General features: G+C 41.4%; 3 protein-coding genes across 4 annotated transcripts; 2 read left to right on the forward strand and 1 right to left on the reverse strand.

Annotated features, from left to right (window-relative positions):
- The first annotated feature begins 1,807 nt into the window (after window positions 1-1,807).
- Window positions 1,808-11,809, forward strand: LOC115104649 (septin-7-like). Of its 2 annotated transcripts, XM_029626004.2 has the most exons (13): window positions 1,808-1,955; window positions 3,935-4,041; window positions 5,990-6,090; window positions 6,260-6,394; window positions 7,093-7,210; window positions 7,469-7,561; window positions 8,011-8,107; window positions 8,186-8,237; window positions 8,367-8,495; window positions 9,393-9,413; window positions 10,038-10,173; window positions 10,472-10,614; window positions 10,840-11,809. In XM_029626004.2, the coding sequence occupies exons 1-13, from the start codon at window positions 1,820-1,822 to the stop codon at window positions 10,877-10,879; spliced, it is 1,308 nt and encodes a 435-aa protein (XP_029481864.2). In that variant the 5' UTR covers window positions 1,808-1,819; the 3' UTR covers window positions 10,880-11,809. The 2 variants fall into 2 exon arrangements, with proteins under 2 accessions (XP_029481864.2, XP_029481871.2); XM_029626011.2 differs by lacking the exon at window positions 9,393-9,413.
- Window positions 11,446-13,421, reverse strand: LOC135564532 (protachykinin-like). The gene is made up of 4 exons (XM_065009774.1): window positions 13,167-13,421; window positions 12,831-12,933; window positions 12,703-12,726; window positions 11,446-12,427 (listed from the first exon to the last, which is right to left on the reverse strand). The coding sequence occupies exons 1-4, from the start codon at window positions 13,305-13,307 to the stop codon at window positions 12,333-12,335; spliced, it is 363 nt and encodes a 120-aa protein (XP_064865846.1). The 5' UTR covers window positions 13,308-13,421; the 3' UTR covers window positions 11,446-12,332.
- A 416-nt stretch (window positions 13,422-13,837) lies between these two features.
- Window positions 13,838-26,211, forward strand: si:dkey-256h2.1 (uncharacterized protein LOC337520 homolog). The gene is made up of 12 exons (XM_029626022.2): window positions 13,838-14,520; window positions 14,623-14,762; window positions 15,033-15,208; window positions 15,409-15,569; window positions 15,864-16,004; window positions 16,395-16,516; window positions 17,211-17,379; window positions 20,916-21,061; window positions 22,243-22,367; window positions 22,549-22,675; window positions 23,316-23,449; window positions 25,990-26,211. Exons 1-12 carry the CDS (start codon window positions 14,036-14,038, stop codon window positions 26,113-26,115), a joined length of 2,052 nt encoding a protein of 683 aa, XP_029481882.1. The 5' UTR covers window positions 13,838-14,035; the 3' UTR covers window positions 26,116-26,211.
- The last annotated feature ends 25 nt before the right edge of the window (window positions 26,212-26,236 follow it).

Here is a 26,236-nt window from a genome sequence, read left to right on the forward strand (position 1 = left end):
AATTTTTGCTATTCATAATCGCAGTACGCATTGTATCTGGCGTAGTCTCCGTCGTTCAGGTGTGAAATTACGTCAGCCATAGTACGTAGGTATGCGCTAGTGGTAAAGAAGCGGAATGTCGGGTTGTGAATGATCGGTTTCTGAGCGGTAGCGAACGTCAACATTATGGGTGAGCCTACTTACTGTATCAAAAATGTCCTAAAACTGCTTTGGAAATTACATATATAGCTTGTTGTATCAGAATGGCTATTTTTAAGTAATGGTTGTTCGTGGCTTTCTAGTTGTCTGAGTAACCAACGCCCAGTCGTCCCCCCACCAGTTGTTGGATGAGTTGCTAGTTTAGCTAGCAGGTTAGCGTTAGCTAAGACATTTCCTGTGTAGTTATTTTCTACCTCCTCACTAATTACTTTCCTAAATGTTTACCTACTTAGTGGTTCATTCCAAAAGCGAATGTCTTATTTTATGTATTTGGTGTTTGTTAAGGAAACTCCATCGAGGTAACGCTAGCTATCTTTTTTTCCCTGTGTGTGGCGATAACGTCATGTTCACCGCCTAACGTTAGCCAGCTGGCTTGTTAGCCTACGATTCAGAAAATGCTAACACCAAGTCCTTACCCTTAAATTATTGTCCAAGTATTCACCAAGCAAGCCATTGTTAATGATTAGCTAGCAAAACAACCATGTCAAGTAATTTATTTACTTCCAGCTATTTCAAACACTTAATTTCCCCATGAGTTCGACACTGGAAAATAAATTGAAGTGTGTGTGACACCCTATAATGTCGAAAACAGCAAACCAGAGTATGTTCTGATAATCTGAGGGAAGGGGACAGATGAGGATAAACAGTCGCTCAAGCCAACACAGTTCGATTCTCAGACCTTGGATAGATCTAAGGGCAAGTCAAGTGTGAATATGGGGTATCTTTGGGTGTCTGCCTTTTCAAATTGGTTTGGGGTAGGACCAAGTGAAAGTGAGTCAGGTTTTTATTAAAAAAGGCCTATTTAAATTGTGATAAAGATACACGTTTTTCTCATGCAGTCATGAGTGTACACCTCTCACCACTTCCTTCAGTTGACCCGCAAACTGAAACGGAAACCACACTAGCTAGCATAATCGTGAAGAAGGATTTGTTACATTTTCCATGTAGCCGTGGGAGGACGGGCTCATTGTGATTGCTGGAATGGAATATATGGAACAGTATCAAACACATGGAAGCAAGGTTTGACAGTTTCTTTTATTCTATCCATTACAATGAGCCCGTCCTCCTATAGCTCCTCCCACCAGCCTCCACTGGTGTACAGATAGTGATCTCACTCATATGACGCATTGAACGTTTCTTGCATGGACATAAAGAAGACATACAATTTCTACGATAATTTCGCACTGACATAGGCTTTCAGTTGAAAAAATTTGAACAACAGTCCAAGGCTAAGGGAATCAACAGAGATTGGACTCCGTTATACCCCATGGTGAAGCCAACAACAGTGAATAACATCATACTATCCAACTCTGTGATGTTATGCTTGCTAGCCTAAGCACATGTTAATTAACCCCAGATTTTCCAGTTTGTGAAATTGATTCTGTAAAAATAATTATTTGTTAGGATTATTGCTGATATTGACTGTTGTCGCTTGTGTTCTCTCCTTTGGCTCTTACCTAACGTTGGACCACATCACATGATTATTTCCATAAAACAGCTGTAAGTATGGATGGATTGGTCAGTTAGGCTGATGTTGATTTGCCTGCTTATCAGAATTACTTTATCCTAATTTTAAAGTAACCTAGGCCTGTTACATAACATTGCAAAAGCTGTGGTGGTGATGATGATGTTGTGCTCATATGTTACTTTCCAGCAACAAAAGAATCTGGAGGGGTATGTGGGCTTTGCTAGCCTTCCCAATCAAGTGTACAGAAAATCAGTGAAGCGAGGCTTTGAATTCACCCTGATGGTTGTGGGTAAGAAAATGCTATTCATATATTGAGGTCATGGTTCAACCGAGTCATGTTTTCAGTCATTTCAGTTTACACAATACAGTTGACTAGGTAAGGCTGTATATGGTAAGTTAAATTTGTAGACAGGAATGTGTGTGTGACCACAGTTATGTGCAAGCAAAGTGCGTGTGTGTGGTTAACCTCCTCTCAGTCAACCTCTCTCATTTTACTTTTTTTCACATCCGCCTGCCTATTAAAATAGCATTGATTTATTAAACATTGCGCAGTATTATCAAAAATACAAGAGTGCCGTTAAAGTACTTAGATGCGGTCGTTGAACTCGCCCAGGGCCTTAATTTGCTAATCAGTCACTGTTTGGAGGGAAAATGTTTCTTTGGGTCAAACCATTTCCTGTGGTCGACATAGCAGAATTTCTCCCTCACTGCTAAGAATAGTTCGTCTCGCATTACAACAGCCTCTTTCTGAGCCAGTCATGGGTTTATCATTGATCAATTTTAAGAAGTTAGCCTACACTTGTCATTCTATCTAAACATGCCTGCCTTGCCAGGCACTCGCATGCAACGGGGTTCCTCTTAAACAAGTCACCATGATTTACCCTGCTGTATAAAATGTCCTTTAAAGGCAATGTGTTGGATGGTGCCCAAGTTGGCTGTTGGGGCCCAAAAATGCCTTGAAGATTTCGCCAGCCTGATTGCTGCAATGAGAATAATAATATGATTTTTAAAGTCCTATTTCTGTGAATGTGAACGCATCACAAACGATGCATACTTTGCATATGTGAAGCAGGCTAATTTTAATCAACACACCAGTGTTTTCCAGGTAACGGAACAGGTTGGCGTGCTGCGTCCAGCGAGGCATAGTGTGCTGTGCCAGTCACTGCTGATAACGCCAGCCCTTTCTCACACTACCAGTGACATGGGCTCAGAGCTCCTCAGGACTGGGTAGAGGAGCTAGCTCTGCCTACTGCTGAGGCAGAGTGATTGTAACAGTATACAAGACTGTTGCTGTGGATTTTTGTATACATTTTTGTACTTTTAATACAAATTCTATAGCAACAAATAATGGTTGATAGTTTGACCGTTTGCTAATTCAGCAATATCAGTCTTGTATACTGTTACAACCACTGCCTCAGCAGTAGGCAGAGCTAGCTCCTCTACCCAGTCCTGAGGAGCTTTGAGCCCATGTCACTGGTAGTGTGAGAAAGGGCTGGCTTTATCAGCGGTGACTGGCACAGCACACTATGCCTCGCTGGACGGAGCACGCCAACCTGTTCCGTTACCTGGAAAACACTGGTGTGTTGATATAAACTAGCCGTTCATACTCGCAGGCGTATGAAGATGGGCATTGAAATGCACTTTGTCAAGTGCAATCACTCAACACAGAAATGGTAGCGCTCCACTCCCAATACTGTAGCCTGTAAACAGCAGCTCGTTGACGATCGAGGTCAGTGCCAGTGGTAATTTCCACTGCGTTAATGATTCCATTCACCAGGAGCATGGAAACCAGGCACACAATGGCTAGCCAAACTAGATAGACGAGACCACACAGCCGGCATGATAAGGTATTCTCTATCCACGTTCAGAATAGGATCTGTTGTCCTAGCCCTACACAATCATTCAGATGGATGGTCGTCTTTGACAAATGTCAATAGCCCAATCAAAGACATGACCTTTGGGATTTATTGGCTGGGCTTTATTTGTTGCTTCTATAGTACCATTGGATGCCTCTAAAGTCACATGAATAGCTATCACACAGTGGGATGTACCTGCTTTCAACATGTATGGTTAGCTGTTTTATCATGTCAGTGTTCCCTTATATCTTTAAATGTTGTGTTCTTGCTGGTATAGATAGCTACGTGTTATACTGTGCACACTAGGCCAGTATGTTGATTTGAGTTGCATTGATTCCCTCATTTTTAAAATGACACTGATCCTAATGTAGCAACACTGTCATTAGGCTTTATGATCTTTTTTTTTTTCTAGGTGAATCGGGATTGGGCAAGTCCACGTTGATCAATTCTCTGTTCCTAACAGATTTGTACTCGTCAGAATACCCTGGGCCTTCGCACAGAGTCAAAAAGACTGTACAGGTAGTTTAAAACACTTCTGCTTAACAGTCCTGTATTCTCTTGTTGAATATTCTTCTTCCACTGATGACCATGTTAGTTTGCCTCCGTGTTGATGCCTTGGAATTTGAAACACATTCTGCGATTATAGAGCAGACTAAAGTATTCATACACCTTGACTTATTCCACATTTTGTGTTATAGCCTGAATTCAAAATGGATGAAAGCAAAACAATTTGCACACATCTACACTCAATACCCCATAATGACGTTTTTTTTGTTGTACATTTGTGCAAGTGTATTGAAACTTATGAACATGCATTTCATTTTTCACACCCCTGTGTCTCAGTCGATACTTTGTAGAAGCACATTTGGCAGCGTTTACAGCTGTGAGTCTTTCTGGGTAAGTCTCCAAGAGCTTTCCATACATGGATGGTGCAAAATTTGATGTTTTTTATCATTTAAAAAAAAATTCAAGCTCTGTCAAATTGGTTGCTGATCATTACTAGACAACCATTTTCAGGTCTCGCCATAGATTTTCAGTAGATTTAACTTGGTCACTCGGGAACATTCACTGTCTTCTTGGTAAGCAACTCCAGTGTAGATTTGACCTTATTTTAGGTTACTGCCCTGCTGAAAGATGAATTCATCTCTGTGTCTGGTGGAAAGCAGACTGAACCAGGTTTGCCTCTAGGATTTTGCCTTTGCTTAGTTTTATTCTGTTTCTTTTTTATCCTGAAACTTCCCAGTCCTTTAATTAATGATTACAAGCATACCCATAACATGATTCAGCCACCACTATGCTTAAAATATGGAGCGTGGAATTCAGTAATGTGTTGGATTTGCCCCAAACACAACACTTTGTAGTCAGGACAAAAAGTTAATTGCTTTGCCACATTTTTTGGCAATATTACTTTAGTGCCTTGTTGCAAACAGGATGCATGTTTTTGGATATTTGTATTCTGTACATCCTTCCTCTGTCATTTAGGTTAGTGTTGTGGAGTAACTACAATGTTGTTGATCCATCCTCCGTTTTCTCCGATCACAGCCATTTTAAATGCTGCAACTGTTTTAAAGTCACCTCTCCGGCAACGGAGTTAGGAAGGACGCCTGTATCATTTTAGTGACTGGATGTCATGATACAACATTCAAAGTGTAATTAACAACTTCACCATGCTCCAAGGGCTATTGAATGGCTGCTTTTTCTTTTCTACCCATCTACCAATAGGTGCCCTTTACGAGGCATTGGAAAACATCCCTGGTCTTTGTGGTTGAATCTGTATTTGAAATTCACTGCACGATTCAAGACGTTTCAGCTTTTCGTTTTATTTAATCAGTTTGTTAAAAAAAAAATGTGAATAACATTATTCGACTTTGAAGTTATGGGGTATTGTGTGTAGGCTTGTGACAAAAAAAATCTCAAAATAATTCATTTTAAATTCAGGCTGTAACACCACAAAATGTGGAAAATGGCAAGGGGCGTGAATACTTTCTGAAGGCACTGCATGTCATTTAGTAGAGAAACTTGCTCTACTTGGTCTCCAAAACCCAACGTTATCTCCACACAGAACCTCGTCTGTTTTTCTGGTTCCTCTGCATAGTTAGGTAATAACACAGTGTTAGACTGCATGTTGATACATGCAGCTAGAACGAGAGTCACCCACTGTCCTCGACGTGTGCTACGCAATTGGCGACAAGGTGTCTTCCTGAGAGGGTGTTTTGGTCCTCTTCTTTCCCTTCATTGGGATTGGCAGTATGCTCATTTCTTCTGTGTTGTTTCAAACACTCTCTTGTGGAGACGGGCGTTTTGCTGAACGCATTGGGTCCTGCATTGTTAAACAGCTAGAGGTGTAGTGTTCTTAGGAAAGTTGTATTGTTCACTATCTCACTGTCATACACCAAATATGAACAGTAACCAGTATGCATTTAGACAAGACAGCTATTGAATGCTAATATAACTCTGTATTTCCCAGGTGGAGCAATCCAAAGTGTTAGTAAAGGAAGGTGGTGTCCAGCTCCTGCTCACAATAGTCGACACCCCAGGATTCGGCGACGCTGTGGACAATAGCAACTGGTACGCAAAGTTTGACAACTCCATTTTGGCTCCAATCAATGCATTGATCTTGACCCATTTGACAGCCATTTCAGCTCATAGCTTGCGAACAGGTTTCCAGGAAGTTGTGACCGTTTTGGTTCAATGTGTGTGGGTTTGTTTCCTCCCTGTGGCTGTATGTACCACGCAGCTGGCAGCCGGTCATCGACCACATAGACAGCAAGTTTGAGGATTTCCTCAACTGTGAGTCGCGGGTGAACAGACGACTGATGCCCGACAGCAGAGTGCAGTGCTGCCTCTACTTCATCGCCCCCTCGGGACACGGGTGAGTCTAGGTGGTAGGGAGAGAGTTCGGACAGTGTGAATGAAGGGGAGGGCTTCTTAAGATTTACTAAGATTTCAGAAGTGTAAAGTGCACTACGCCATATTAGAAATTTCAATTGGTTTTGGCTACTGCCTCTTAGGCTTTTTTCTCTCTTTAGGGTTGTTTTGCAGTATACATCCATAGTTGTAAAGGGCATCGGCTCTCTGTCAGAGAAGGCTGTGTGTGTCGTGGCTGTGGGGTAAATGGGGTGTGTGCATGCGTTCACTGTTCATACTCTGTTCTATGGGACATTGTCCTTACAATCCCTCAGTCAGTGTTGAGACAGGCTCTTAGAATGAGTAGCTTATGCTGGCCTCACAGACACACTGACCCCTCACACGCACACACTCCTCACAGCACCAGCTGATATAGCTCACTCACTCTCGAGTGCCTTGCACAGTGACACTGCTAACGAGAAACAGCTGGGGAAAGTGTTCTGAGGACACAGACAATAGTTATTTGTGTTGTCATCTTTGATAAATTGCTTGTTTGTTCACACTACTAGAGAGCTCCATTGCAATTTTTATTTTTTTATTAATATATTTAAGGAAAGAAATGTGAGCTTTGTGGTTTGCTATGAAAATACTGGACTGGATCTGTCCATCAGTACCCATACCCCACCATTTATGGTATTAATGTTATGTCATGTCTCCCTCCAGACTGAAGCCTCTGGATATTGAGTTTATGAAACGGTTGCATGAGAAGGTGAACGTCATCCCACTGATCGCAAAAGCAGACACTCTCACCCCAGAGGAGTGCCAACGGTTCAAGAAGCAGGTCAGTGGGCTCTGTCTGGGGGCGGGGCATCAAGGGTCTACACAGACGAAGACTTGATTGTTGCAGATAGAAATAGACTGTTTGGGCAGAATGGGCCTTTTCCTATTCCACATACTGCTCTGACGATGCCTTCGGAATTTCCTCTGCGTAGTACATTCATACAGTCTGAATGATACCACATGATAAAGAACTGTCCCACATGTCTTTTGGATTGTCATTGGGGTCCTTGTTAATAAAACATACTGAACGTTCCCTCAGATCATGCGGGAAATCCTGGAGCACAAAATCCAGATCTACGAGTTCCCAGAGACGGATGATGAGGAGGAGAACAAACTGGTGAAGAAGATCAAGGTATGACACAAATGTACTGCGAGTAGTTTTAAACACCATGCATGCACCAATGAACTTAGCCATTTAAACTGTGAGGCACTTAGCTACATCAGTCCCGCCTGGATATTGGAATGGGTGTCGCAATTCATTTTTGCAAAATCAACAATTCCCCACTTATTGTGCGAGGGCGTGCAAATTCCCAGTCACCGCACTATTACCACCTAAAACAGTAAAACACACAAAATAAAAGAGTGCTGGACATTTTAACCAATACAGCATAAAATGGTTCAATCAAGCAGCATGTCAAACTTTTTTCCAAATTGGTCAAAATCATCACAAATTGCTGTGCAAAATAACTGAATTCCTGCAGCAAAACCAAATATTTTGGCCCACGACTAGCCAATCACAAAATTTTGGAAGGGCTGTTGCATATATACACACACACACCTCACACGTTATTTTGCTTGCAGGACCGTCTGCCCCTGGCCGTGGTGGGCAGTAACACCATCATCGAGGTGAACGGGAAGAGGACCAGAGGACGACAGTACCCATGGGGAGTGGCAGAAGGTACCAGGCATAATGAGATTAGTAAGAGGCTCCTTCTGGAGAGCGGTTTGAATATGTGTTGATTGTCTTTCCTTGCAGTTGAGAACGGAGACCACTGTGATTTCACCATCCTACGAGACATGCTCATCAGGTACAGACTCGAAACATGAAGTTACAACAATTGATAGAAAATGGTGAAATGACAATGCTGTTTTTTTGTCAACCTCATTGACCATAGGTTTCTAAGACTTGTTTTGTCTGTCTTTCTGTGTGCATACAGAACCCACATGCAGGACCTGAAGGACGTGACCAATAACGTCCACTATGAGAACTACCGCAGCAGGAAGCTGGCGGCTGTCACCTACAACGGACAGGACAACAACCGGGTCAAGGGTCAACAGTCGACCAAGTGAGTCCAACAGCTACCAACGGTTCTCTATTAGGCATAGCTTAACTCTCTTTGTCAATGATCAAAGGCATATTTTACCTGACAGATAATCTACTGGACATCTGAAATGTTTTATCATATTGATGTGATATTTAGGCTGTATATAAATGGATGTTATTGTCGTAGTGTTCTTGGAGGTATTTTTTCCCAATATAGGTCCATCATTCCAAATGTAGGTATTACAGCTTAAAGGGATACTTCAGAATTTTGGCAATGAGGCCCTTTATCTACTTCCTCAGTCAGATTAACTATGGGGTACCATTTTTATGTCTATCTTTGCAGTTTAAAGGAAGTTGCTATCTAGCGCAATGCTAACTAGCGTAAGCGCAATGGCTGGTAGTCTATACCTATAATCTTCCAGTCATTGCACTTACGCTAGTTAGTATTGTGCTAGATAGCAACTTCCTTCATACTGGACTCAGACATCTAAAAATGGTATCCACAAATTCATCTGACTCTGGGGAAGTAGAAAAGGGCATGATTGCCAAAATCCATAACTATCCCTTTAAATTCCACACTGTTGCTCTCACACCTAAGACCCTTTTCTGTACACCAACCACTCTCAGCATCTTAGCTCTTTACTGAGACACCCTCACACACTGCGGTTCCTAACGCACAGCTACGCACCAAACACATGCTACTAATGTAAGGCTACTACTGCACACACCGTTTCATGCCTCTTGAAAAGTAGTTTTGTTTCTTTGAACTTTTCCTTGTTTGTACCGTGAGAAAGGAGATGTTTCGTTCTTAGTCCATGTTTTTTTTGTTAGTGCGGTCAGTCTGTTTATTTTTTCCCGTTGTCGTAGTGCATGATTTCATCACAGCATGCTAAGTGTGTGTGTGTTTCTGTTTTTTTAGACATGACACAGGTGAAGGCATGTAAGTGGTCAATTTATGTTTCCTTAGATCCTAATTATTTTTTTAAATATATATTCTTCCTCCCCTGTTCGTGTTCCTTTGTCTGGGTTCTCTTTTTCCCAGTTCAGTTCTCTCTCCTTTCTTCCCCCTTATGTCGGACAATGTCTCAAGGAACTCTGTAGATGCCAACATTGAAGTCAACTGGGAATTGATAAATATGCATATTCCATTGCAAATACTTCAAATGTAATTAGCGTAGTTTGACTGGTGGCTTCTTCTCACGTTCAATTGCGTTTACTAACATTTAGCTAAGCTAAGATCTCAAAGCACCACTATTTCACTACAGTTACTCACTAGCCTATGCTAACGGCTTCGCTAACTCAGCTCCATGATTGCTTGGTGCTGGTCTTTGAGTCCCCTGCTCCAGAGCAAATTGGGTTTCTTCTTCCCTCTGCTTTTCCACACTTCAGTCGCCATATTGTTGGGTCCTACCATTCCTTTCATGCATATATCCTTGTATGTACCAATTCCCTGCAGGAAAATGGGGGTGGCATTACTGTGCGGATTATTCCAGTGTGATGGAGGGGGTCGGTGCACTGTAGGACTGGTCTGACTGTTTGCATGCATACGTGTGTGACCCTGCAGGAGCCCCCTGGCTCAGATGGAGGAGGAGCGGCGGGAGCACGTGGCCAAGATGAAGAAGATGGAGATGGAAATGGAACAGGTGTTTGAGATGAAGGTCAAGGAGAAGATCCAGAAGCTGAAAGATTCCGAGGCTGAGGTAACATCAGTCACATTGCCTTACTATACTACTGACCTCTACCATATGGTTTGACTTCTTACTTCCTGATGCATGAACACTCACTTTTTGGTGGGTGTTGATGCACTGAAAGTCTTAGTGAGGCAGTGAGTGTTTAATGACGTGTGTGGAACTTCACTGCCCCTCTCTCTGAAGTGTTACATTTCCAAATGCACAGTTATTTAACCAGGATAGTCCTAGCAACAATTCACTTTTTCAGTGAGTCATACAGTTGTGATCATGCCTTTTCAATTTTTTTTTCAAAATGTCTCTTCTGCAGCTCTCTAGGCGTCATGAGCAGATGAAGAAGAATCTGGAGGCCCAGCACAAGGAGCTGGAGGAGAAGAGACGCCAGTTTGAGGATGACCGGGCCAACTGGGAGACCAATCAGCGCCTGGAGCAACAGAGACTGGATGCCTCCAGGTAACACTGTCACGCACCTGAACTGTAGTGGTGACTTTGGTTGTTACTAAAGTAGCTCTATTTAGTGTTGTCTGTTGGATAGAGAAAACAACTAAACTAGACACAATGGTCTGTGCATAACGTAATACCAGTGTGTCCCACTAGATGTCACTGTATAGTCATCTCAACCACTGTTTGTAAATGTTTGTGTCATTTTAGTGCCTTGTATACTATTCTCCTCTACAGGACTCTCGAAAAGAACAAAAAGAAGGGGAAGATATTTTAGAGACAGTCTGCAGAAACACCAAGTTGTACTTGTTGCCAATGTTGCCAGCTCGGACATCTGTGTGTGGCACCAAACCAACACCAAAGCTCATGTACAGCCCAGCTGGGTCTGCATGTACTGTCACAATGACCAGAAGAGAGCTGCCTGTGGACTTCTCCAAGGAATGTGTTTACCTTAACGAAACTTACTGTCTTAGACAGGCCAAACCCATATATAACTGAATACTGTCCCCCCCCTTCCCCCCCAAGGTTGCAATTGTCTATTTAACAACTGATGTCTACTGTTTAATGCAGAGCAACAAAAAAAATGAACTGTTATACAATCATGTTTCAGTGGTTTTATTTGTTTACATGCACAAAAGATCTTCAATGATGTGGAAAAGGAAATGGCATTTACAAAATAATTTTTGTTTAGTAAAGTGTAACAGAAACCTCATACTGAACAGCTCCCCATGCAATGTAGCCTAACACGAAACGACTGTCTCAGTCTCTCAACAGGAGTAATGGGAAATCTGGAGGGTAAAATGCACCTTGGGCTTTGTTATGGCTGAAGCTTTTTCCAAAATGTAACGCTTTCTTCTGTTTTTAGCAAATTTCACTAGCCTTGGACCACCATTAACTTCATAAATGTTATATTTCAGTTAGTTTATTTTTTATATATACCGAGCCAGCTAAAGTAATGTTTTTTTTTGTATGGAGAATTATTCTGAAGCTTTGACCAGTTTCTGAAGAGGATTGACTGTTCAAAATGCATTCAGTAGTCGTACAAAGAGCAAAAATAAATGAAAGGAATATTTCTGTAACTCCACATGTCATCAGATTATGTGGGAAAGGAAAGTCAACACCATATTTTGCTTTGGCTATGTACTCATCTGTATTTTTTTATTTGTATTGTACAAAGTCACTTAATAAACATGTAATAGACTTGTAATGCAATGAATTCTGATAAGAGATGCATGTTGATACTGCATTACTACGTTCAGTAGGCCTACTGAAACTTAAACAGTTTAATTGTGATACTTATTTTTCTCTGTAGTTTATTCATCTTCTTTGTCTGCACCATGTCTCTACCTTCATACAGCGTTTTTCAGTTTAGTGGTTTTACTTTTGATGTAAGTATTCTGCCACATTACAAGCACAATATGAATGTTTTCAGAGCACTAACAGGTTATTTGTCTGAATAGATTTGACATTTCACACCACAGTAATATGCATCTTCCTTAATTATCTAAAGCAAATTTTGCAAGTACTGTTTAATTTGATGCAAAATGTTTTCAAAATATTGGACATCACACGTGACTGAAACAATCATGCAAACACATGTTCAGTGCATCCTGGTTCACACTTGATTCTTTTGATTCAAAGTTGTATGTAGCTGCTATGGAGATCCATTAGAAGTTACCTGCAGGAATAACAGTAATCAACAGTATGTCCTAAGAGAAAGAAAAAATCATTCAGAATGAGTCAGATACACTAAATGCTGGTATTTTACCTTGTTCCTCTGAGCTCCTTTTACCCATCAGTCCAACAAAAGACTCAAATTTCTGTCCTGGAAAAGAGGTGAGAGTAGGGCTATTTCAGACTAAGTACATCTCCTACAGTAATCCCATTTTGACATTACACACCAGAGAGTCTCTTGCAGGAATTGTATATGGCATGAGAACAGTTCCACCTTAGTGGTGTTCATACCTTTATCATATATAATTCTATCATTTAATAGGACCTCTGTGCCTTGTATCCCATTAATATCTTCATAATACTAGCCTCAGTTAAATGCTATTGAAATGGTCATTGCCAACCATGTCTAATGCATGCAACACTTACTTCTTCTTGTTACCTGGGATTTTGCTGCAAAGAGTGGAAGGGAAAAAGCAAAAATACAGATGAGCTTTTATAGAAATAAAATATGTCCTTTAAAATATTGAATTATAACTAGGAAGTAGTTAGCATACCAGAGCCTCTTTTCCCCATAAGACCAAAGAATTTGCGTGACTCAGGTTTTCGAGTCATTCTTTTCAGGATTTCTTTGTATTGCTCAGATTGTGGCCATTTGCTCTGAATAAATAAAATACACAATTTTGCTTATTCGTTTGAATGTAGCCTAAACTAATCATGAGATGCAAATTATGAAGCCTATCACTGCCCGTGGCTGCTTCCTAAATAGTCCACATTTCCAAATGTAAGTGACAGTGCTGAAACATTTTTAAATCTTAATTTCGACAATAACACTATAGGCTATAGTCAAATGTTTCAAACATATTTTTGACAATTTGAGAGAAATGTCCTACCGTTTCATTGTCTTCTCTCCAACTGTCGTCAAAATATATTTTTTGGCTAAGGACAGTTGCCAAAACGAGGGAAAATACCATGAGTAGAATTATCTTCATTATGTTAGCAGGTGTGCTGTGCGTAAAGTTGTTCCTCTTCATGCGTTTATTTTATTTGATGAGAGTAACTTCGCTGATAAAACCAGACTAATGGCCTGAATAAATACAGAATTCCTATAATATCAATAGTTCAAAGATGCAGCCTGCTGGAATACCCCATGGAGCAAATTTTAACAGAGAGAAGTGCGTCTATCCATTGGCGTAACATTACAATCGGCGCGCCGGCGTTTTTATGCAGAGACAGAGCTTAAGTGGATGTCAATGTCAAGCAGTTTTGTTGTAACATAATTAGGTCATATTATGAGTCAGTAGGTTTGTCTTTGTGTTTTATTTCTGAAGGGGTAAACCACTGTTGCTTCTGTTCAACTGAGAAAGAGTGCGATGTGTCAGAGTGAGCGAGAAAGCAGGTGTGTGTGTGTCTGTGTGTGTGAGAGAGAGAGCGCAAGAAAGAGACAGAACGTGTGTGCGTGTACAGTGAAATCCTTGAAACAAGCACACATACAGTAATACTCCTTGCGTCTAAGACTTTTTAGCATTTATGGGCCACCGTACAAGTAAACGCGCCCACTTCATACATCCCTTGGAATAAACAAGGAAGTACTCGTTATTGTACAATCGGTCAAATCCTGGCTCAATGCTGTCAGTTTAATTTAAAAAAATAAAAATAATAATACATATTTTGCATTTAAACAGCAATGACCCAAGATACTGCTGTGTGCAAATTGATTTAGAAAATTATCGACATACCGCCACCGTTGTGGGAGGAACATATGGCTTGGTTATCATCAACTTTGGTGCTGTGCTGCTTAACAGTAACGTTAGGCCTACATGTAATTCAAATTGATGCAACAGCGAAAATGAGAGGGATGAAGTCAACTCATAATTTAGACTACGACGAGCGTGAATTCTCACCATCTACATTTGCGCATAGCACCATCAACTTCAGATCCAAAATAACTCCTCAACAAGTCACGGTATTGGAGCCAGGTAACACAGCTCCAGCTTTCAAAGTGGTAACCCTTGATGGAGAATTCGTTTACCCGCCACTTGCAGGGTTGAAAGGGCCATTGATAATTCATGCTTTTACCAACAAGTCTGCCTTTTTGGAGTGCCTGTGGAACTCCGAGTCGTCATTAACCGACTTGGTCCAGAACCTACCCGATAGCACCCAAGTCCTCTTCGTGTCTCTTGATGACAGCTCTGTCAACGATGCCTTATGGATGAGAGATCAAGTCCTTCGTGTAGCATCGCATAGGTAGCAACACAAATGTTTACTGTTGCTTGTTAATATAGAGGAGACAGGTCATTGAACTGAATTGACATATTACAACTTTCCCTTTGTGTTTCTGTTCAACAGAAAGAAAGAGGTTTTGTCCAGATTGCACTTCTCCCCTGTTCCTGTATTTTGTTTGGGGAACTGGATTCCCAGTGTGCTGTACTCTTGGGGTTGTTCCGGACACAACTGTGGCCTTTCTCAGGCAGTTTTTACATCTACAGGTAGGGAATAGTCTCTATGGACTGTAGGACTGGTGCACTCATCAAAGCACCAGTGGAAGTTTCATTGTCCCTTGCATTTAGATCCCAATTGTTTGTGGTCCATTTAACTTTTGTTTTTGACTATTATTATTCTATCCTGGATGAACATATTATAGTTCAGAGTTCTCAGGGTGTCATCAGTTATTTAATGACAGATGGGCCATGCATGTATTGTTTTCTATGTCCATCTTCTGGAAGTGATGTATTTATAGAAATGTTAATTACATACAGGGTGGAATATGCCGGTGATTGTCAAGAGACTTGATGCGCGATACGATTGGCTGATGGGCTCCTGGAGCCAGATGAAACACCAGTTGATTGATGCAGGCAATGGATGTGAGCCCGCCCCCTCCGCTGCAGGTGCTGTTGCCTGGGTTTCCGAGGGCAACTGCTCCTTTTTCACCAAGGTCAGTTATGAGACAGGGAGAGGGATAGGTGGAGAGATACGTGGAAACATTGTAACTGCCATTTTCCAGGTTTAACATAAGAGTTGTTATACAGTTGCCCATAGAGTTTGAGAGGTTGTGTAAACACTCACAAACATACTTTCCATGTGCCTGAACTCGACATGAAGGAACACATTGACATTGTTTGTTTCCGTCCACAGGTGAAGAACATGGCCAAGTCCAATGCCACGGGTGTCCTTGTCCATGCAGGTCCTGGAAACCCGATCCAGGATATGAACTGTGTGGGAGACGAATGTTCTACGCCACTAGGCATACCTGCTGCCATGGTGCATTGTGAGCCCTCGGTAGCCCAGGCCCTTAGGTAACTAACACTGACTGACTCATAAAGTGTTAGGTCAAGTTGCTTTCCTCACTTAACTCACTAGAAGCCATGCTTCCTCTACGGATAATTTTGTTCTCTCAGTAGTCTTAGACGGATTACTCATGGAAATTATCTATCGACTCCTGACCTGATGAGAAATGCGTGCAATGGTCAATAGAACGTACTGTGTATGTTATTTTACACTTGTTGATTGTCAAATTCTCAACCATTAATGAATATTGGGTCAAATAAAGTGAATAAATTGATGTTTATATTCTGTTCTATGTTTTGTAGATATGGGCACATGGTGAACGTGTCCTTTCAGAGTACCCCCTCTCCAAACTTCTTCATTGGCATTGACCAGCAGGGGGCCCTGTCTGAGATGGGATGGTTCCTCTACCCCTCCTTTAAGTTTATCAGCTGGCAGGCCCAGTGGTAAGCAGTAAGCACACTATGGATTCCCCAGTTTATTACAGCACACTGAAGACATCAGGAATTCATATGTCAGTATACTGAAGACATCAGGAATTCATATGTCAGTATACTGAAGACATCGGGAATTCATATGTCAGTATACTGAAGACATCGGGAATTCATATGTCAGTATACTGAAGACATCGGGAATTCATGTGTCAGTATACTGAAGACATCGGGAATTCATATGTCAGTATACTGAAGACATCGGGAATTCATATGTCAGTATACTGAAGACATCGGGAATTCATATGTCAGTATACTGAATACATCAGGAATTCATATGTCAGGAGTATGTGAAGAAGGATAAATATTTTCATCTATTTAGTAACTGTATCCGTTCCCTCCTAGGTTTGATTTCTATGAAGGGCTTCAGACTAGACTCCGTGACCCAGCCTGGGTGGTCCCTGTGTTTGAGAAGGTCCAGATGCAAGGACAGAGTGGAGCAGTAGCCACTGTGAACCTGCCTTCTGGTAAAGAGACCTCATTGTATCTCCACCAGGTCATTTGCACATACACTGAGTGTACAAAACATTAGGAACACCTGCTCTTTCCATGACAGACTGACCATGTTAATCCAGGGGAAAGCAATGGTCCCTTATTGATGTCACTTTTTAAATCCACTTCAGTCAGTGTAGATGAAGGGGGAGACAAGTTAAATAATGATTTTTAAGCCTTGAGAAAATTGACACATGGATTGTGAATGTGTGCCATTTAGACGGTGAATGGGCAAGACAAAAGATTTAAGTGCCTTTGAACAGGGTATGGTAGGTGCCAAGCACACCGGTTTGAGTGTGTCAAGAACTGCAACGCTGCTGGGTTTTTCACACTCAACATTTTCCTGTGTTTATCAAAATGGTCCACCACCCAAAGGACATCCAGCTAACTTGACACAATTATGGGAAGCATTGTAGTCAACATGAGCCAGAACCCCTGTGGAACGCTTTCGATACTTTGTAGAGTCCAAGCCCCAACAAATTGAGGCTGTTCTGATGGCAAAAGGGGTGCAATTCAATATTAGGAAGGTGTTCTTAATGTTTTGTACACTCAGAATTTATGGTCGAGCCATCCACTAAGTCGACAATAAATGCATCAGCTTTGAATATAATTTGATAGTTATTTAAAGGGGATCGGAATATTGACTTTTCCATTTCACTGTGTCGGTAGACATGTTGGATTTTGACATGCTGGAGCTGGACGCGTCTCTGTCCTGTCCCAGCGAGAGGGATGACTCCTGCGCCCACTGGGACCACACTGTGCAGCTGTTTGTGTGCTGTGACCATTTCAGTCCCCACTGCAACATGGAGATGGGGCGCTGGATAACAGCCTTCCGCAGGTATAGTCTGTGCATTTGTTGTCACTTGACATGGATACCATGTGACACGAGTCCCCAAAATGCATTTTGACATTTGTTAAGATCACTCAAGAAGGACAAAGCTGTTCCACTTCCATTGATGCAGACGCTTAAAAAAAAATCTCCATATCAAATAATTTATGGGTAACAATTAAGTATTTTACTGTGATTATTTTCAATGGTGATGTCACCAGGCAGACTTTTCAAACAGCGCTCACGCTAAAAGGATATTATCATCATTTTCACAATTTTATAGTATTATTCCAACTTCATAGTGTGGAGGTATACAGTGGCAAGAAAAAGTATGTGAACCCTTTGGATATACCTGGATTTCTGCATTGATCATACAATTTGATCTTCATCTAGGTCACAACAATAGACTAACAGTCTGCTTACATTAATAACACACCAAAAATTATACATTTCCATGTCTTTATTGAAAACAGTGTAAACCTTCACAGTGCAGGGTGGGAAAAGTATGTGAACCCTTGGATTTAATAACTGGTTGACCCTTCTTTGTCAGCAATAACCTCAACCAAACATTTTCTGTAGTTGCGGATCAGACCGGCACAACGGTCAGGAGGAATTTTGGACCATTCCTCTTTACAAAACTGTTTCAGTTCAGCAATATTCTTGGGATGTTTGGTGTGAACTGCTCTCTTGAGGTCATGCCACAGCATCTCACTCAAACTGAGGTCAGGACTCTGACTGGGCCACTCCAGAAGGCATATTTTCTTCTGTTGAAGCCATTCTGTTGTTTTGGGTCGTTGTCCTGTTGCATCCCTCACCTTCTGTTGAGCTTCAATTGGCAGACGGATAGCCTAAAATTCTCCTACAAAATGTCTTGATAAACTTGGGGATTCATTTTTCCGTCAATGATAGCAAGCTGTCCATGCCCTGACGCAGCAAAGCAGCCCCAAACCATGATGCTCCCTCCACCATGATGAGGTTTTGATGTTGGTGTGCTGTGCCTTTTTTTTCTCCACACATGGTGTTGTGTGTTCCTTCCAAACAACTCAACTTTAGTTTCATCTGTCCACAGAATATTTTGCAAGTAGCGCTGTGGAACATTCAGGTGCACTTTTGCAAACTTGCAGCAATGTTTTTTTGGACAGCAGTGGCTTCTTCCGTGTAGTCCGTCCATGAACAACATTCTTGTTTAGTGTTTTATGTATCGTAGACTCGACAGCAGAGATGTTAGCATGCTCCAGAGATTTCTGTAAGTCTTTAGCTGACACTCTAGGATTCTTCTTAACCTCATTGAGCATTCTGCACTGTGCTCTTGCAGTCATCTTTGCAGGATGGCCAGTCCTAGGGAGAGTAGCAACAGTGCTGAACTTTCCCCATATATATACTTTTAGGCTTTTTGAGATACTTTTGTGACACTTTCCAGCTTTATGCAAGTCAACAATTCTTAATCTCAAGTCTTCTGAGATATCTTTTATTTGAGGCATGGTTCACATCAGGCAATGCTTCTTGTGAATAGCAAACTCAAATTTTGTGAGTTTTTTTATAGGGCAAGGCAGCTCTAACCAACATCTCCAATCTTGTCTCATTGATTGGACTCCAGGTTAGCTGACCCCATTAGCCTGGGGTTCATATACTTTTTCCAACCTACACTGTGAATGTTTAAATGATGTATTCAATATAGACAAGAAACATACAATCATTTATGTGTTATTAGTTTAAGCACACTGTGTGACTAAGATGAAGATCAGAACAAATTTGATGACCAATTTATGCCAAAATCCAGGTAATTCCAAAGGGTTCACATACTTTTTCTTGCCACTGTATACTGAACAAAAATATAAACGCAACATGCAATCATTTTTGAGTTATAGTTCATATAAGGAAATCAGTCAATTGAAATAAATGCATTATGCCCTATTCTATGGATTTCACATGACTGGGCAGGGGTGCAGCCATGGGTGGGCCTGGGACCCACCCACTTGGGAGCCAGGCCCACCCACTGGGGAGCCAGACCCAGCCAATCAGAATGAGTTTATAATTACAGACAGAAATACTTAATTACAGACAGACGTACTGCCAAATTCTCTAAAACGAAGTTGGAGGCGGCTTATGGTAAAGAAATTAACCTTCAATTCTCTGGTGGACATTCCTGCAGTCAGCATGCCAATTGCCTGCTTTCTCAAAACTTGAGACGTCTGTGGCGTTGTGTGACAAAACTGCACATTTTAGTGGCCTTTTATTATTCCCAGCACAAGGTTATTGATATGCCACACCAGTCAGGTGGATGGATTATCTTGGCAAAGGAGAAATGTAAACAAATTTGTGAACAAAACTTTAGAGAAATACATTTTTGTGCGTATAGAACAATTCTGGGATCTTTTTATTTGAGCTCATGAAACATGGGACCAACACGGTTGCGTTTTATTTTTTGTTTAGTATATACCCCCTTCTGATGACCAGGTGGCGAATCGCATCTCTGCATGTCTGGCAGACATATCAGTGTGGATGACGGATCACCACCTCAAGCTGAACCTCGGCAAGACGGAGCTGCTCTTCCTCCCGGGGAAGGACTGCCCGTTCCATGATCTCGCCATCACGGTTGACAACTCCATTGTGTCCTCCTCCCAGAGCGCTAAGAACCTTGGCGTGATCCTGGACAACACCCTGTCGTTCTCAAATAACATCAAGGCGGTGGCCCGTTCCTGTAGGTTCATGCTCTACAACATCCGCAGAGTACGACCCTGCCTCACACAGGAAGCGGCGCAGGTCCTAATCCAGGCACTTGTCATCTCCCGTCTGGATTACTGCAACTCGCTGTTGGCTGGGCTCCCTGCCTGTGCCATTAAACCCCTACAACTCATCCAGAACGCCGCAGCCCGTCTGGTGTTCAACCTTCCCAAGTTCTCTCACGTCACCCCGCTCCTCCGCTCTCTCCACTGGCTTCCAGTTGAAGCTCGCATCCGCTACAAGACCATGGTGCTTGCCTACGGAGCTGTGAGGGGAACGGCACCTCAGTACCTCCAGGCTCTGATCAGGCCCTACACCCAAACAAGGGCACTGCGTTCATCCACCTCTGGCCTGCTCGCCTCCCTACCACTGAGGAAGTACAGTTCCCGCTCAGCCCAGTCAAAACTGTTCGCTGCTCTGGCCCCCCAATGGTGGAACAAACTCCCTCACGACGCCAGGACAGCGGAGTCAATCACCACCTTCCGGAGACACCTGAAACCCCACCTCTTTAAGGAATACCTAGGATAGGATAAAGTAATCCTTCTCACCCCCCTTAAAAGATTTAGATGCACTATTGTAAAGTGGCTGTTCCACTGGATGTCATAAGGTGAATGCACCAATTTGTAAGTCGCTCTGGATAAGAGCGTCTGCTAAATGACTTAAATGTAAATGTATATATAAAACATAGGAAAATCCTGTTTTTGACTCCACTGGGCCTTTTACCTCTGTGCCTATGGCCTTTACCACTTCAAAGCGATCCCTTTTGGCTTAAAGAAACGCTCCTGCAAATTCTTTTAACAATGTTAATGTTCCTCCCCCAGAGGCATTGGGCGCTGGCTCACTGATGTTTCTCCTCTGGTGCCTCTGTTGGACAATGGGAGATGTACCTTCACCATGAAGACTGTGCCTTGGGCCATGCCCTGGGTGGTGTCTCTGAGTCTGAGATTCAGCCACACAAATCACTCAAGTAAGTTATAATGCCTTCATAACACGGTCACAAGTATTAGACAGCTGCGCCACTCGGGAATCCTAAGGCATCTCAATGCTAGAGGTGTCACTATAGACCCTGGTTTGATTCCAGGCTGTATCACAACCGGCTGTGATTGGGAGTCCCATAGGGCAGCGCACAATTGGCCCAGCGTCGTCTTTGTTAGGGTTTGGCCGGGGTAGGTCGTCATTGTAAATAACAATTTGTTCCTAACTGACTTGCCTATTTAAATAAAATAAAAAATAGAAATAATAACGCCTACATAGCACTGTCATAAGACATTCATTCATACTTTACTGTTCATTGTGTATCAGAATTCTTCTCTAAAATATCTGTATATTCTTTTACAGTATAAAAAAAATGCCAAGTGATGTTTAGGCAATAGGACTGACTCTTTCGCTTAAAAACCCCCAACATTAAACAGGTTTCCAATAGTATGCCATCCTGTTGTGTACAGTTCTACTAGTGACAAAGCAATGGACATAAATCACTCTTCTTGAGCAATTTAGACCATTTCATCCCTCTTTCATCTTGTGTAGAAAAAGATGTGCACTTCCATCCTGAGAAAAGTGGAGTGTTATAGAAAATAACAGGATGTTTGCAAATTGTTGCTGGAAAGTTGTCCTGGCAAAGGACAACCCCCCCTATGAGTCTCGGTCACAACAGAGTAGTCATGGAAAAAAAGTACTCCAGTATCAGATTTTTCTCACTGCACGAATGCAATAGTGTCTAAAGACAGTATCATGCTGTATTTGTAACGACTTTCTTCTGTCGAAGGAGAGGAGGACCAAAATGCAGCGTGGTTAGAGTTAATGTTTTTTTAATAAGAAAACATGAACACAATAACAAAATGTGGCAAAACCGAAACATTCCTATCTGGTGCAGAGAACACAAGGACGGGAAACAACCACCCACAAAACAGGCTACCTAAATATGGTTCCCAATCAGAGAGAATGACTAACACCTGCCTCTGATTGAGAACCATATCAAGCCAAACATAGAAATAGACAAACTAGACTCACAACATAGAATGCTCACGCCCTGACCAACACTAAAACAAGGAAAGCACACAATAACTATGGTCAGAACGTGACCGTATTCTTATATGGTAATAAGTAACAGAATGAACTCTTCAAACCTAGATTTTGCTCTTGTTACAGCCAATCACTCAGACAAGCTTTACCCCTTTAAGCTGATGTCATTGTACAGTGGAGGCACCTTTGACAAGGAATACAACAAGAGATACCAACCAATCAAATTCACTGTCCCAGACTCAACAAAAAAGGTATGATGCAGAATTGATATTACTTCTGTTTACATTCACTCATAATAAAGGGTAATTGTCATATACTGCATGTTCTTATTTTTTTTTTAATATGCCATTGTTTTAGTTGTGGGTAAACAGCTGCTTTACACATCATGTTATTATTGTAATCGGTCATCTTATGTACCATATTGTGTCTTAGGTGGAGTTGTATGCCGTAATCACAGGCCACGGGAGCGACGAGAACGGCTGCTGCGAGTTCTGTGTGACATCACACCACTTCCTCGTCAACGGAGCATTCAATAACACCCGTATTTTTGACTCGGCAGGTGAGAAATGACTAACTTTACAGTTTGGTCATGCAGATTCATATAATCTTCCCTTAGTCTGGGCCATAATTACATTAGCATGAGGTTGTATTCCTCTGAGGGCAATTAAATTGAACCGCGGGATGATTTTTCTTCTAATTGGATGGGCTGGGGGAGGTGGAACATTATTGTCTTTACACCGTAAGTAAGCCCAAGTAGATATTGTATTTCACAATACCATAATCATTTCATACCTTGATTACATTGAGACACGGTCACATAGGTCTCTTTATGTATTCGCAGGAATACTTGGGAACAGATTTCCTAAATTAAAGGAATTAGCTAAATTCCTGGAAATGTGTGTTTTTTGCCCAAGAACAAAAATTATAATTTGTACAAAAATGATTAGTAAAAATGTATTTTTGGGGGCCAAATTAAATCCCTTTCAGGTGAATTTGGCCTGCAAGCTGCCTGTTGCTGACCCCTGTCCTAGGGCATTTGCCTGCTTGTGTCCCTATTCTTGTTTGAGTGAGTCAGGTGTGGGTCTTTTGTCATGCATTCCATTCCAAATGAATTATACTGCATTTACCATGTTTTTCATGCAGCGTTCTTTAACCATCCCATTGTCCTGACTGTTTTCTGGTGTGGTTTTACTCTCCAGGTTCAGCCCTGGGGTGTGCCATGCGGGTGGGAGAGGGGGCGGTGCCCAACGAGCATGGCACTTGGCTGTACGGCCGTGGCGGCTGGTGTGATGGGCTACAGGTCAACCCCTGGAGGTTTGACATCACCACACAGGTATAGAACTATCACCAGACCGCGTCATAAATAATTGCCCTTGCGGTTCGTCATCAGAAACCTGTTTAGCTAGCGGTGGATACGATCGCATGCAACTTCAAATGCAGCTCATACAAGTTAACAAACACTTAATCGGATGGTTATCGTCTGCAACATCACAGATGTCATCAGAGGCTTGATTAAATCACAAATAGAGCTAGTTAAAGCCGGAAGAATAATGCACTTGTTGAACATAGCTATAGCCATCAGTCTTGCATGTTTTCACGGTCATCACTCAGTTACTGTTAAGTTTGTCTGGGTCCCGACTAGTGGTCGACCGATTATGATTTTTCAACGCCGATACAGATTATTGGAGGACCAAAAAAAGCCAATGCCGATTAATCAGACGATTTATATATATTTATATATATATATATATTTGTAATAATTACAACAATACTGAAGGAACACTTTTATTTTAACTTAATATAATACATCAATAAAATCAATTTAGTCTCAAATAAATAATGAAACATGTTCAATTTGGTTTAAATAATGCAAAAACAAAGTGTTGGAGAAGAAAGTAAAAGTGCAATATTTGCCATGTAAAAAAGCTAACGTTTAAGTTCCTTGCTCAGAACATGAGAACATATGAATGCTGGTGGTTCCTTTTAACACGAGTCTTCAATATTCCCAGGTAAGAAGTTTTAGGTTGTAGTTATTATAGGAATTAGATGACTACATCTCTCTATACCATTTGTATTTCATATACCTTTGAATATTGGATGTTCTTATAGGCACTGTAGTATTGCCAGCCTAATCTCAGGAGTTGATAGGCTTGAAGTCATAAACAGTGCAATGCTTGAAGCACAGCGAAGAGCTGCTGAAAAATGCAGGAAAGTTCTGTTTGAATGAATGCTTACGAGCCAGCTGCTGCCTACCAACGCTCAGGCAGACTGCTCTATCAAATCATAGACTTAATTATAATATAATAACACACAGAAATACGAGCCTTAGGTCATTAATATGGTCAAATCCGGAAACTATCATTTCGAAAACAAAATGTTTATTCTTTCAGTGAAATACGGAACCGTTCCGTATTTTATCTAACGGGTGGCATCCAAAAGTCTAAATATTGCTGTTACATTGCACAACCTTCAATGTTATGTCATAATTATGTACAATTCTGGCAAATGAATTATGGTCTTTGTTCGGAAGAAATGGTCTTCACACAGTTCGCAATGAGCCAGACGGCCCAAACTGTTGCATATACCCCGACTCTGCTTGCACAGAACGCAAGAAATGTGACACAATTTCCCTAGATAAAAGAAATTAATGTTAGCAGGCAATATTAATTAAATATGCAGGTTTAAAAATATATACTTGTGTATAGATTTCAAGAAAGGCGTTGATGTTTATGGTTAGGTACACATTCGTACAACGAGAGTGCTTTTTTCGAGAATGCGCTTGTTAAATCATCACCCGTTTGGCGAAGTAGGCTGTGATTCGATGATAAATTTACAGGCTACGCATCGATTATATGCAACGCAGGACAAGCTAGATAAACTAGTAATATCATCAACCATGTGTAGTTAACTAGTGATTATGTAAAGATTGATTGTTTTTTATAAGATAGGTTTAATGCTAGCTAGCAACTTACCTTGGCTCCTTGCTGCAGTCACGTAACAGGTAGTCAGCCTGCCACGCTGTCTGCTCGTGGAGTGCAATGTAATCGGCCATTGTAATTACCAATTGTTATGAAAACTTGAAATCGGCCCCAATTAATCGGCCATTCCGATTAATCGGTTGACCTCTAGTCCTGATTTTAGCTTTGGCTATCCTGCTACAGAGCTTTTTGGTGTGGGGGTGGTGTGCATCCCTCGAACGTGACGATGGCTTGTAAACGAAAAATGGCTTTTACGTCCTTTCCATATAAAAATAATTCATCATTAGATCTATCTAATTGAATCATTCTATTTCTATGGTTCTTTCATCCTCACCTCATACTGGAATGATATTGAACTATGACATGATGATGTAACAATGTACAATGTTGCCACCTTCAAATTCATACTAAAGAGGCATTCCTCCACCACGTAAACAAGACCATAACACATAGTCTTTGTAAATTTGCAAGCCTTTTTTTGGTGTTTTAGCTGCTATTTCTGACATTGAAAGAGATTCAAGACAACAGTTTTGCTCATCTTCTATCACATAAACTGCAGGGTTTTTGACGGAAAGGTTAAGCATTCAAATTATATATATTTTTGCTACAGTAGGCATTTGTGTCCATTAGTTTGCAGTGAAGCGCCCTTCATGAAACTAGCCTATTAGACGAGTACAGCACTTGGTCACTCATGAGTCCTTGGAAAGGCACACATGACCCTCTCTTTCCAAAGCTTCAGTTACATTTTATTTATTTGATACACACACATCATGTTCACTTCATTTAATTACCACAGGCTTCATTTGTAATCCATAGATATTACAGTATTGGGGCTGTTTGATTTATTATAGTGTTTCTCCTGAGGCCTTGAATTGTTATTTATTGTCTTTCTCAGCTGGACATGAGTGGGATTGAAGCCAATACTCTGCTCTACTTTGGCCTTTACAGTGGACAGGACCCCAATCCGTCTCACGATCCTGGCTACATGGTCATGTTCTCTTATCTGGTGTTCTACAAGTAGTCTCCCTGACAACCAGGTTGTCTTGAATGTGAATTGTAATGACTGTGATTAATGCGACTGAGAACCAATCATAAAATATTTATTTTTATCCAGTAATATTGTAGCCTATTCTATGTTTGGG

This window comes from Oncorhynchus nerka, linkage group LG3, assembly GCF_034236695.1.
Source record: "Oncorhynchus nerka isolate Pitt River linkage group LG3, Oner_Uvic_2.0, whole genome shotgun sequence".
In the NCBI taxonomy this organism is placed as follows: domain Eukaryota; kingdom Metazoa; phylum Chordata; class Actinopteri; order Salmoniformes; family Salmonidae; genus Oncorhynchus; species Oncorhynchus nerka.